The sequence below is a fragment of the Biomphalaria glabrata genome, chromosome 11 (genome assembly GCF_947242115.1).
Source record: "Biomphalaria glabrata chromosome 11, xgBioGlab47.1, whole genome shotgun sequence".
Classification (NCBI taxonomy): Eukaryota; Metazoa; Mollusca; class Gastropoda; family Planorbidae; genus Biomphalaria; species Biomphalaria glabrata.
Window position 1 is genome coordinate 7707234 of NC_074721.1, and position 13531 is coordinate 7720764.

Genomic DNA, 13531 nt, shown 5'->3' on the forward strand with positions numbered 1-13531 from the left:
TCGGACTTTAAGGACATCTGATTCAGTATGTTCCCTCAGATTCTGAAGATAAATATATTCTAGCCCAAACCTCCCGCAGGAAGACGGGGAACGGCACCGGGCAGGTTTTGAACCCAAACGACAGCCCAGAGCGCATGCCACACGACAAGAAGCCAAACACCTTACCACTTAGCTATCAAAAAAAGAGAACATAAAGAAATGTAAATTGTTGCTGTAAGCTTGTGACATAACTTTGTAATGTGACACACTTTAAAAAGGAATTTACCTCCTGGTGTTGCGATGTATCCAGGAAGTGACATTTGATATAGGCTTTTGTGTTACTCTCTCTCTCTCTCTCTCTCTCTTGCTTATATCTTTCTCTTTTCCCTCTGTACATCGCTGTCTCTGTTTCTTTCTCTCCTGTCTGTTAATCCGTTTCCTTCTTACCCTAGTTTTGACACCCCCCCTCTCGCCCCCCGTCTTTTCCTCTTTAATTCCCCTTTCATCCCCTGCTCTCAAAGCGTACAGACCTGTGACGTGGCAAAGAGCTATTGGTCTAAACTGCCCACAGGTTGTGACGTTTACAAGTCGGTGGTCAGGCCTTCTATAACGATTGCTCTCACTTTTACCCCCCCCCCCTCAGTTTATTCTTTGTCTTTCAGTATTTCTTGCGTACTAGTTAACGGTGGCTAAGCGGTAAAGCGCTTGGCTTCCGAACCGAGGGGCCCCGGGTTTGAATCCCGGTGAAGACTGGGGTTTTAAATTTCGGGATCTTTACGGGCCTCTGAGTCCACCAAGCTCCATTGGGTACCTGACATTAGTTGTGGAAAAGTAAAGGCAGTTGGTTATTGTGCTAAGACATGACGCCTTCGTTAACTGTAGGCCACAGAAACAGATGACCTTTACATCATCTGCTCTATAGACCACAAGTTCTGAAAGGGGACTTTTACTTTTAGTCAACATTATAGGCCAGGTATATTAAAAACTTCAAAGCCATTTAATATAATGTATATTTACTTTCAATGATCACGACCATCTCTATCTTTAGAATTTCTAAGACTCTTAATATAGGTTGTAAAACTTCCCGGATGTTACATTTTTACCTGTCGCAAAAACATTTGGCCATATAAAAAACAAAACAGACTTCTAGGTCACCTAAAAGAAGTATGAAAGCTTGATTAAATAGTTTTTTTTGTTAGATATATTTATTTATTTCAAATGTATATGCTATCAATAAATAAAGTAAAGTAACCCTTTCAGACTGCGATCTATGTGGCAAATAATGTTAAGGTCATCTATTTCTGTGGCCTACTGTTAACGAGGGTGTCATGTGGACAGCACATCGACCAGCCTCCTTTACTATTCCCCCAGGTACCCATTAAAGCTGTGTGGATCCAGAGACATCCTAAAGATCCAGATATTAAAATCCCAATCTTCAAGAGGATTCGAACACGGAACTCTGGTTCAAAAGCCAAGCGCATTACCTCTCAGCCACCGCTCTTCCAAATACTGTTAATACTAATGCAATATTGAGACCACAAATGCAAAAGTATTTACAAATTGCAACTATTAAAGATATTTTTGTAATTAAAAAATTAATTTTAAAGACATTAATTGGTGAATTAGCTAGTCGAACAGAAAAAGTTCGGATTCTTCAGGGAGGAACGGAAAAATTAAAATCACTATTCATTAAATACATATTTACATAAACCAAACTCCATACGCGAAAGAAAGTCCATAGTAGCTGAGTCCCGATCAGGCCACACCCCTCGGTATAGAGTAATGAATAAAATGACAGACAATCCGAACATCTGGTGCATTTGTATTTGATCCAACGTGTTCTGGGTTAAAAGCTTTTCGGTTGGAATTCCCATTGACACATTTAATTTGATCAGCTTTGGGTTCTTTTAAAAGTGAAGCTAGTCAGTGTACTGTTTACATAATACTCTCGTAAACCCGTGTACTGAAAAAATTTTATAAGTGACACCCAACCTTTTTTTTTAATTGGGGGCGGGAGGTGGGGGGGATATAAATTCGCGAGACGCTGATATGGTCTGCGTCAGTGCAGAACATTGTAGAGTCCTAATGAAAAGATTTTCTGCGGGATAAGCAAGTTTTGAGGGGCCATATAGCATCACTGAAGGGGCCGTAGATTGAACGTAGAGCTACAAGTGAAGTAACAGGCTGGACCCCAGTAGGCTGGTTATGAATTAATTTTGTACAGCACATTTTGTATGCTAGCGTGCTCAGTGCGTTCTTTTCTGGATCGTGGAGGTATCTGGTATACATTTGAAGTGCTGCCTTCAAGGGGATGATACGTACATACTGAACATAAATGAAAAGCAACACAAGGGACCAAGTCTTAAAATAAGAGAAAGTAGTGAATGCAACGAAAAAATTAGTGACTGCGCCGACCTAGGCTTAAACCAGTGACCCTGGAAACGACAACATCGTCTAACAGTAACGCAGTCTCGACCTTCGGAAAGTCAAAAAAAACAGTGTCCTGGTCATTTCGCCAGTATGCAAATTATCCCCCCAGTGGTCAATGTTCACATGCCCAGCTAGCCCCGCGCCCACCTCGCCGCACCTGTGTTCACTAGTAATTTCAACAGAGCCGACACAGACTTCGTTAGGCATGTATTAGACTAACAATGGCTCTGTCTAATTGTGTATCTCTCATTATGACCAGTTCAATAGGCCATCCTGACCTAGTTCGATAGACCGTCCTACCCTAGCTCAATAGGCCGTCCTCCCTCAGTTCAATAGACCGTCGTCCCTCAGTTCAATAGACCGTCCTTCCTCAGTTCAATAGGCCGTCCTCCCTCAGTTCAATAGGCCGTCCTCACTCAGTTCAATAGACCGTCCTCCCTCAGTTCAATAGACCGTCCTAGTCAGTGCAATAGACCATGGTAGTTAGTTCAACAGACCGTCCTAGCAAATTAGACTGTGCTAGCCAGTTCAATAGACCGTCCAAGTCAATTCAATAGACCGTCCTACCACAGTTCAATAGGCCGTCCTACTGCAGTTGTTGGTCATTGTTCAATAGGCGTCCACTTTGGGCTATTCAACTATTACGACACACGGTGACGCCATTGCAGACAGGACGAGGTAACAGAAGAGCAAATTTTGTCAAGATTGTCGCGTCTTGCACGCTACGGATCAAATGATGGCTAATTCCTAGCTACGCCACTGTCACATGCTCTAAGGGAATACGTCTCAGCGAGATACTCATCACGACAAGGGATTCAGATACGGACCTCATAATTTTGTTTTAGCAAAGATCCTCCAATAAGAATAACTATTAAAACAATGTTATTTTTTCTAAAAGCCTTTGTAGATTTAAGTACTGCTTATTGTGTGTGTGTTTTTTTTGTGTGTTTCTAAGTCGTTAAACATGTGATTGTATTTAGAAAGTAAAGCCTTTATATAGCATATCAGAGCAGTTTATTGAGTTCAGCGAAAAACATTACCTTTGACTTGAACAGTTTTTTGGTAAAAAAAAACAAAAAACAACAACAATGATTTTCATCACATTCGGACATTTTTTAACACTAGTCGAACGGACCTACTCATAATCATTACAATGCACATTTAATAACTATACTACAATGGACATTATATGCAATAAAAACAGAATAGAATCAAATTAATCTAAATATCTCAAGTTAAAACATTAACTTCAATTGTAATTTCGATTAAAATAGTTCAAAAAGATTCGTTCATTTCTCATTGAGTTTACATGTTAAGGCAAAATGTTATATACGGTTAACGAGGGTTACATGTGACCAGCACAACGACCAACCGCCAACTAATGTCAGGTACTAAGAGGCGCCCAAAGATCCCGAAATTAAAAATCCCAGCCTTCACCAGGATTCGAACCCGGGAACTCCGGTATAGAAGCCAAGCGCCTATACTGCTATATATATATATATATATATATATAGCCAGGAAAACCAGTGACTTGGCAGAATTTAAGTCATTGGTTAATATACATGACTAAATGCATGACGCGTAGGATGTAATCATCTTCTTTTTTGAAGTAACGTCTGTATTATATAAGATAAGATAAGATATATGTATCCAGGTTTATTTAGTTAAATTTTTTATATATTTTTTAAAATATTAAACTTTTTTTTTACTCTTGTTATCTTTTCTGTATCTAAGAAAAACGTAATCTTTAACGCTGATACTATTTCTGGTTTATCTCATTCAAATCTATAATAAATCTATAATAAATTCATTTGAATTTCAATATTGTAAATAGAAGTCGTCATAACTACCCTTTTTTAATTATACTATTTCATTCAAATCAAAAATTAAATAAAGCTCAAAATAACAATCCGCGTAAGTAGTAATATTATCTAATGTTGTTGTTTTTTTTAAATTAACAATCAGTTTTAATAACATACTTCTTCTACTTCCTGGTTCAAGATTTGCAGTCTATGTGAACACGAAGTGAAGTTCGATCTTCGCCTTGATGCCGATTTTACTTTCAATGGTCAAAGTGCTCAGTCTTTTTTATCAGTTTAAAGACGTTTTAATTGAATACATAAATGTCATCTCCTTGATCCAAAGATAAACTTGCACTTGCACCCATTTAAAGGCTATCATTAATATACCTACTCTTAGAAGAGCTCCTGCTATATATCTCCTTAGTCAAACCTGTTTCAGAAAATTCCAGCACACACTGTAATCCTATTAGACGTACTAACCAACATTTGGCGTCCTCTGGCTGAGCTGTAGACTATTTAGCAATGACTGCCTTGACTTAATAGTCCTCCAAGGAGAGTGAGAAAACAAAGGAATATTTGCTATATTTGTGTACACTGTACCTGCTACAGCTTGTACGTAATCTCGCCAGACAATTCTTCGTTTAGTGCGTACTTCTTCTTTTTCTTTTTGCTGAGTTTAAATGGTTTTGATTTGGTTAAGCTCAACCCATGGCTTTGTCCGTTTTGACCGTTGTGCATTGTCAGTGTGGTGTTGGCATAGTTTGAAGTGCCGGTGTCTTGACCTGCATCTATACTGAACTTATCCAACTGAAGTTCTTTCATGTTAACATACGAATCAGTCTGAGTCAATGGATTTTCCTTGGTCGAATCAGAGTTGTTACTCGATCCATGAGGTTGAACATTCATCAGTATATAGTTCGATGAGCTCCTGTCCAAAGGTTGGGTACTTAAAGGAAGCGTGATTGATTCGTATTCTTCATTTGCTTCCATATTATTGAAAGCTACTTTGTTTGAAGAAGGGGCATTGTAGGTCTGGTTCTCGTACATTTGAGATGACGGTCTATCTTTATTTTTTCTCGAGACTTCAGTTAAGACAGAAAGCGTTGCGTCTGGTTCTCTAGTGTTGGGTGTGGTTCCTTTATAGTAATGATCATTGTCTGAATCTTTCTGAATGTGTTCGTAAGGTTCGCTTGCTGATTTTAGGGATCCCAATCTGCGCTGACTGTCTCTGTGTTTCTTTTCCTTTCTTTTCCTGACGATGATGTAGAAGACGACAACGGCGATGGCCAGCCCCAGAACACCAAATACGACGCCACATATGATGGCCACCTCCCTTTCGCTCAACGCTGGAGCAATGCTTGCTTGGTCGGTGGTGTTTGAAGACGATGTGATGAAGGAGATGGTTGACGTTCCGTTTGGTGTAGAGGTGGGAGGCTGTGAATGGGTTGTGTACGTTGTTGTATGTGTTGTGGTAAAAAATGTTGTTAAAGAAGTTGTTAATATTGTAGTGGTGGTCGTAGTTGAATCCGTTAAAGTTTCAGTTATAGTGGTCTTCGATTCCTCAGCCATTTGTCATAGTATAGTTCTGTAGCTGTTATTTCTATAGATTGTATCGGTGTAAATCTGCAGCTTTACTGTTTCTGATAGATTGTATCGGTGTCAATCTGCAGCTTTACTGTTTCTGATAGATTGTATCGGTGTCAATCTGCAGCTTTACTGTTTCTGATAGATTGTATCGGTGTCAATCTGCAGCTTTACTGTTTCTGATTCAGGAAATCTGCGTAAAAAAAGTGTTATTTATAATAAACTTAATTTCACAAGTAGCTTGTTCTAACTTAACTATTATCGTTTTTAGACAAAGTACACAATATAAAATCGTTCGCTATGTATACAAATAAATGTTTCGGAAGATATAATGGATTGGCAGTAATATAAGTTTCTGACTGGCGCAAGCTTGAACGCCAGGGACCATTCTCGACAGTAAGAGAGATGTTTCAGCCTAACTAGATAACTACTGCCTGCCAGCCCTATGATAATAAAGTGCTATAGAACCACAGCTGGCTGCATTACTGGGTGCTTCTTGCTAGGTCAAAATCGACAAGAAAACTGCTCAGTTTCACCATCTCAACATTTAAAAGAAAATAATTTTCCTTGTTACGTTTCGCTAACTAGAACATACGGACAATGTGACCTGGCTTTAATACTGACCCAGACCTTGTTACCGATATGCATCAAACTGCCACCATTGACACAAAATTTAACAGAATGCAGTTGAACTGCAGGTCGTCCAATTCTAAGATGCACTGATACATGCAAACAGTACATGAAGCTGCAACAGTTGGAAGAAAGATGCACTGATACATGCAAACAGTACATGAAGCTGCAACAGTTGGAAGAAAGATGCACTGATACATGCAAGCAGTACATGAAGCTGCAACAGTTGGAAGAAAGATGCACTGGATAGATCCTTATGAAGAGGAAGCATAAAAGAAGGGTCCTGGATTGTAGATGGCGTACCCACCAGAAGTAGGAAAGATGCTTAAGACGATACAGTTCTGGTGATCCCAAATGCCCAACCTGGGCTCGCAGGTGTATATCAAGGATTGGCTTCTTATGAGAAGCTGCAAAGGGAAAAGATCATCACACCGACCATAAGAATTTGGAGCTGCTTGCGAATAATTTCGATATATGTAAGAGCACACAACCTGTTCTATTACAGTTATATTTACGATATATTTTGTAGATTCTAAAATTTTATTGAGCATAGGAACTTTTGTAAATTTCCCCTCTAGCAGATGTAACATCAGAACACTCACCTCAAAAACCCAGATTTTTAACGAATTCACAAAAGCGTCTTAAATTTTAAATTCAAGAATTACAAAGCTATCCAAAACCTCTTTTCAAAACAAGCCTCACAAGTTGATTCCTTACAGCACATTTGTTATCTCCCCTTAACACGTTGCCTCTCATTGTTGTAAACAAAGTCAATTTTATACCTCTGTCTACATCCCCCTCCCCAGCTTTTACTATCAAATCATACTTTCCTAACCTGCGTTTATACATATTTGGTTGTTATTTATAGATTTACAAACAATAGGGATGTTATCATGTATTAATTTACAGGATTTTTTTTTCACTGAACCGGTATTTAAGGCTAAAATAATAATTGTGTTCTTTCAAGGCACCACTGCTGGTACTACCTGGTAGAGAATATTTCATAAACGTTAAAAGTGCATACAAATACGGAAGGGAAAACATGTTATCTAGTAATAGCTTGGTATAAATGTGTACAAAACTGATATCAACTCATCCTGTCTGGTACAAATCATTTCTCCCACTTTTCGTTCCCGCATCAAGTTGAAACTTGGTTTAATTATTTATGGTCGATGACAACACAGGAATCAATTATACAAAAAAAAAAAACAACAACAAGAACCTATTAGTTAAGTGATTAGCGGTAATTGATTAGTTTAATTTTATACAGAAAAAGGGAGATACATCTTGCAGTATTCAACCTATCTTATCTTATATAATACAGACGTTACTTCAAAAAAGAAGATGATTACGTCCTACGCGTCATGCATTCAGTCATGCATATTAACTATACTATTAACTATATATATATACATAGCAAGCGGCCCTTTCGGTGTCTCTAACGGCCGATCGGGATACCGGCCGACCGGGCATTTCCCCGAATGCCCATATAGCCAGTCATCGAAAGACATTTTAGTCACAACATAAGATAGAGAGGAATGGAGAAAGACGGTCAGTAGAGCGTGTGTGATGTCCAAGCGGTTGCAAAAGACTAAGAGATAGGGGACGGGAACAGTTTAGCAGCAGCCGTAATGTTTTTCCCTATTCTATATTTAGAACTACAGCCTGACCATTTAAAACGTGACAAGTAGCGGCTAGCTTAAAATGCAGGAGAAACTAAAGCATCGATCTGATTTACTGTCACATAAAGGACGTGATTAGTTTAGAGTGTAATTATCGTATCGATCCGCACCAATCCTGTTCGATATTGTAACCAGACCTAAAAGGCGAAATGCCATGAATCGAATGAATAGTGTTGATTTAATAAGTTAATATTGTTTTCAACTCAGGCCGTACAAAAAGACGCTAACTATAAAAAAAATAATAATTCTGATTTCACTTCGATAGATTCGTTCCCATGTGAATTAATAACAGCAACCATGAATTAATATTCATTTCAAATATTGTATACGACTAATGACTTAGGAACAAGACTAGTTAGTCATCACGAGTGGCTCGGGAATTATTTATTTACATCCTAATCCGAACCTCCCGAAGGATGTCGAAGGATGGCAGGGTGGTCGCTCGATATGCGAACTGGACTATCGCCCAGATGTCCCAGGTTCGATTTCTGCCCGCTGCTATCCCACGCTGCTCTGCTAGAGGTTTGGGCTAAGGTGCAATAGTTTCCAATTCTGAAGAACATTAGAAACACATATTCTATAGAAAGATAAAACTCAAGGTCCAATGGGGTAACCATAGGGAGCTGCCGACCAAGGTTTGCACTACAGAAAGCTATTATTAGTATTATTACCTATTGTACAGCAGCAGACGACTACAAGGCTCCGGTACTCCGCCCAGAAAGGGCCGGACTTAGGCCTCTTCAACCTATGCAGTCGCAGTGGACCCCGCACTTTCAAAGGCCCCGCGCTAATCAGAGGTGTAAATTATTAAATTAAACCATTCTTATAACTAATATATAATAACAGGGTTTACGCAGGCCTCCTGATTTTCCAGGGCCTCATAGAAATCTCATGTAATTATTAAAATCTGAAAAATCATAAAAATCTCATGATTAATTGACAAAATTCTCATTTTGGGGTGCCACTCCAACGCGCGATAAAAAAAAGTCATTGTCAGCTTTCATTTAATACAAATTTATTGCAAAGACGAATGTATTTTCTAATACAAAATCGTAATTTTGACGTTATGCTAAACCCTACCTAGACCGGGCACCGCGAAATCCGTTTCGCATTGGGCCTCGCGATTGTTAGGACCGGCACTGCCCCCAGATCATCCATTAAACACTCACAAGCTTGACTGCATTAACCAAACACTATTGGCAATATGCTCATTCTATTTATATTCAAAAAAAAAGGTGTCGAAAAATATACTTTATACTTTTTTTTAGATACAAATTTAAGGTATCTAGACTCTAAATAGTTTGAATACTAACAAGCATCTTCCGTTGCTTTACCAGAGTAAAGTTTGTGTCGGCAATGAGATCCTTCATCTTATACGATCAAGTCTGAAACAAAAGAATGAATATAAATTTATATAATAAAAAAAAACAGGCTTGTTTATTTCTCACTTGAAGTCACTCACTAAAGATAACACTTGATAAGAAGTGAATTATTTGTCTACAGTCATATCCCATACTTCTAAGGGGCGCTGACAGCGAATCTCCGTCAAGCTCAACGCTCATCATTCACAAGGACATGTCTGCAAAAAATAAATGGTTGATGATTGGACAGCGAATATGCGAATATTTGAATCGTTTTTTATAATGCTTCTTAAAACAACGTTTTCTAGCCTGCCCCCGTTTCGCCCCTTCAAAAAAAGATTAATTACTTTCAATGTCTCTATAAAATGTATTTAGTTCATAAGTGGTTTACAAACATCAGCACCAAAATATATAAAGGAAAAAAAACTTTTGGCAATCCATTTGTATTACAATTACAATTTTATAATATAATATTTTATAATTTTTCAAAAAGATCTTCCAACTTATTTAAGTGATCACCAGTCAGGTTGTTTTTTTTGTTTGTAACATTTTCAGTGACGCACACTAGTCATTCATAGAAGTCAAATATTTAAGTTTCAAGGACAAAGTCTACCTGAGATGAAGTATCTACCTGAGATGAAGTATCTACCTGAGATGAAGTATCTACCTGAGATGAAGTATCTACCTGAGATGAAGTATCTACCTGAGATGAAGTATCTACCTGAGATGAAGTATCTACCTGAGATGAAGTATCTACCTGAGATGAAGTATCTACCTGAGATGAAGTATCTACCTGAGATGAAGTATCTACCTGAGATGAAGTATCTACCTGAGATGAAGTATCTACCTGAGATGAAGTATCTACCTGAGATGAAGTATCTACCTGAGATGAAGTATCTACCTGAGATGAAGTATCTACCATGACTAATAGTAGTCCACACGACTGAACGTTTAGAGATAACATCCCTTTGTTTTTAACCTTTTTGTTTTGTCTCTCTCTCTCTCTCTCTCTCTCTCACTCTATCTCTCTCACACACACACTCTCTCTCTCTCTCTCTTTATATTCTATTTCCGTGATAGGATAATGAACAAGCCAATGCTACAGGGGTTCTCAAAATGCTTAAATCAATTAACTACTCTTAGCTAAAAAAAAAACAACCCTGTCACATACAGTCACCTATAAATTAGTTCCCATGGTAACATTGCTTATATAACACCACCATATATTATTATTTCAGTACATTGTTCACTTTGGTCTATACAAGTTTAAGATGAGAAACATTCGACTTATTTTGAGGTGTATTTTGAATTGAAATCATATGTGATGTTCAACCCAACTTCACCTCATAGAACTATAAAAAAATATTATAATTAAATATTCTCTCTTAAGTGTATAGTATTTTATATATTATTAATAATATAAACATATAATATAGGCTTTCTGAATATTTGTAATTATCAAACCTATTTGATAGCAATTAACATTGGATGTTGCCAACTACTGTATTTGTTTTTAAATCTTAGCCAAAATTGGAAATAGCTTTAAATAATAACAAAAAGTTGTTTTTTTTTACCCAATCAAGGTGCGGAAAAATATGCAGGTCTCAACTGGGTTTAAGTAGTCATATGAAATACTTTACTTATCTTTAATCTTCGGAATCGAAGACATTACCATTTGATTTTTTCCTCAAAGAACAACATATACAACACGAATAGTTGACCAATGTTTCAACATGTTTGTTTCCAATCTTTCAATTTGGGCTACTACAGGGCTGGCAAGATGATAGTGACCTGCTTCTTTATGTACACATCTGTTTAACATTAACAATGACATGAGTCTGCTTGTTACAGTTGACATGTAACCGCATTGACATGTAACCGCATTGACATGTAACCGCATTGACATGTAACCGCATTGACATGTAACCCCAGCGGCATGTATCCTCAATGACAATTACCTTCATTGACATGTAACCACATTAAGATGTAACCTCATTGACATGTGGACTCATTGACATGTAACCGCATTGACATGTATCCACACTGACATGTATCCACAATGACATGTATCCACAATGACATGTATCTACATTGATGTGTACCCTCATTAATATGTAACCTCATTAATATGTATCTACATTAACATGCAACCTCATTAACATGTGACCTAAATGACATGTGACCTCATCGACATGTAACCTCATTGACATGTGACCTCATTGACAAGTGACCTCACTGACTTGTAATCACATTGACATGTGTCCCCATTGACATGTAACTTAATGACACGTAACCTTATGGACATGTAACCTTATGGACATGTAATCTCATTGACTTGTAACCTCAATGACATGTAACCTCATGGACATGTAGCCTAATGGACATGTAACTTCAATGACATGTAACCTCAATGATATGTAACCTCAATGACATGTAAAGTCAATGACATGTTACCTCAATGACATGTAACCTCAATGACATGTAACCTCAATGGTATTTGAAGTATCTTCCTACTCTTGATACTCAAATTATTATTATTTTTTTTTTTTACTTTCTGTCTCTCCCCTTTCTCCCACTTCTGGCTCTTCCTCTGCCGCCTTGTTACTGTCCTCTGTGTTTCTCTCCCTCTCTATGTCTCACTATGTATTGATTCTCATTGACGTCTGCTATCCACGTTAACGAAGCCCATATGTTAGGGGCGCGATTCTCTCCCTTTGTAATTTAAAGCTCTATATAGGAGCATTAAGAATATGTTGACAAATTGAAGAATCAAACAGATTTGCAGCCCTTGTAGCCCTAGAGTAGACGGTTACGAAGGCCCATAGCCAGTTCTTTTTTTTTTATGTCGCCGGCACCTTTTTCAATATGGGGAAAAATATTACTTTTCTTGTATTTTGACGTTTATTTTTTAGTAGTTAAAAGGTAGACAATCCATCAACGAGTAACGGCACCTAGTTTTTTTTTTTGTTTGTTTTTTGTACAAAATAAAGCCATAGCCTACTTCTGATTAAAGTTCAATTTAACGCAAGCTCTGAGCGTTCAGTATTCAATAAACCGATAAAATCAAATACCATCGATTTTAATTATCAAATATTTGCCCCTATTGATGTGACTAACCAACTTTGGTTTTATCAGAATCAGAAAATAATTACTAAATAATAGTTTTTACATTTTGGTAATTTGTATAGTGTATTAATGTTCTATTATACCGTTACTCTAATTGATAACATCTTGTATATAGTTTCTAAGCTCCTACCTGGTAGTAATCAACAGAACATTGTCCATTACTCAAACTGAGTTTATCTAGAAATATTTGTTTCACTTATTAAAGTGAAAGCCTTTGTACACTAAGAACAAGATCATCAATGAAACTGATTGGGAATGTCCTATGCGCAAGTGAAATGTGTTCGAATCTAATGCACCAGTCACTTGAAATAATTTCACGCTTGAGTAAACATTCTCCCCCCAAAAATAAATCTGCAGAAATAAATCCAATGCGATCAATGCAAGGAGATGGATTTTTTTTCTATTTTATTTCACCTGGTCTTAGGGTGTGTGTAGTTGTGTGTGTTGTGTGGGTGGGAGTGTGTGTGTGTGTGTGAATGTTCTTCAATCAGACGTGCTAATGGGGGCCGGACATTAAATAGAAATGTCAGCTTAGGATAGAGTAGAGGCAAAGGGGATGAGAGGGGGGAGAGGGAGGCTCAGATAGAGGGGAGTAGGCCAGTCGTGATTCGTGTGTTTGTATTCACCCAAGCAGGAAATAAAAGCACAAGTGATAATGCAGACACACATGTATGCACACATCGTCTGCAGTATTGGGCCCATCAGACACACGAGTCGGATGTCATGGATCTAGTTACAAAGCTTTTGTCAACTCACTCTGTCTGTCTGTCTGTCTGGAAAAAAGTGTGTACACTTTATTTCTTCCTCAGCCACTCTCGGATTAAATTGAAACTTTGCACAAAACTTGCTCCTATAAGACACTGGCCCCAAAACATCTCAATTAGAAAGAAAACTATATGGAGAGCTCCCTGATTTGGAGATCACAGCACAGTTCATC

General features: G+C 37.8%; 1 protein-coding gene across 7 annotated transcripts; it reads right to left on the minus strand.

Moving 5' to 3' along the window:
- Window positions 1–3400: 3400 nt before the first annotated feature.
- Window positions 3401–13187, minus strand: LOC106064714 (uncharacterized). 7 transcript variants are annotated; one of them, XM_056004757.1, is made up of 4 exons: window positions 12725–13187; window positions 9421–9492; window positions 5937–5988; window positions 3401–5813 (listed from the first exon to the last, which is right to left on the minus strand). In XM_056004757.1, exon 4 carries the CDS (start codon window positions 5778–5780, stop codon window positions 4815–4817), a length of 966 nt encoding a protein of 321 aa, XP_055860732.1. In that variant the 5' UTR covers window positions 5781–5813; window positions 5937–5988; window positions 9421–9492; window positions 12725–13187; the 3' UTR covers window positions 3401–4814. The 7 variants fall into 7 exon arrangements, with proteins under 7 accessions (XP_055860732.1, XP_055860734.1, XP_055860730.1 ...); XM_056004759.1 differs by adding an exon at window positions 9624–9686 and having other exon boundaries at window positions 3401–5988; window positions 9442–9492; window positions 12725–13184; XM_056004755.1 differs by adding an exon at window positions 9624–9686 and having other exon boundaries at window positions 3401–5988; window positions 12725–13184.
- Between the last annotated feature and the right edge of the window lie 344 nt (window positions 13188–13531).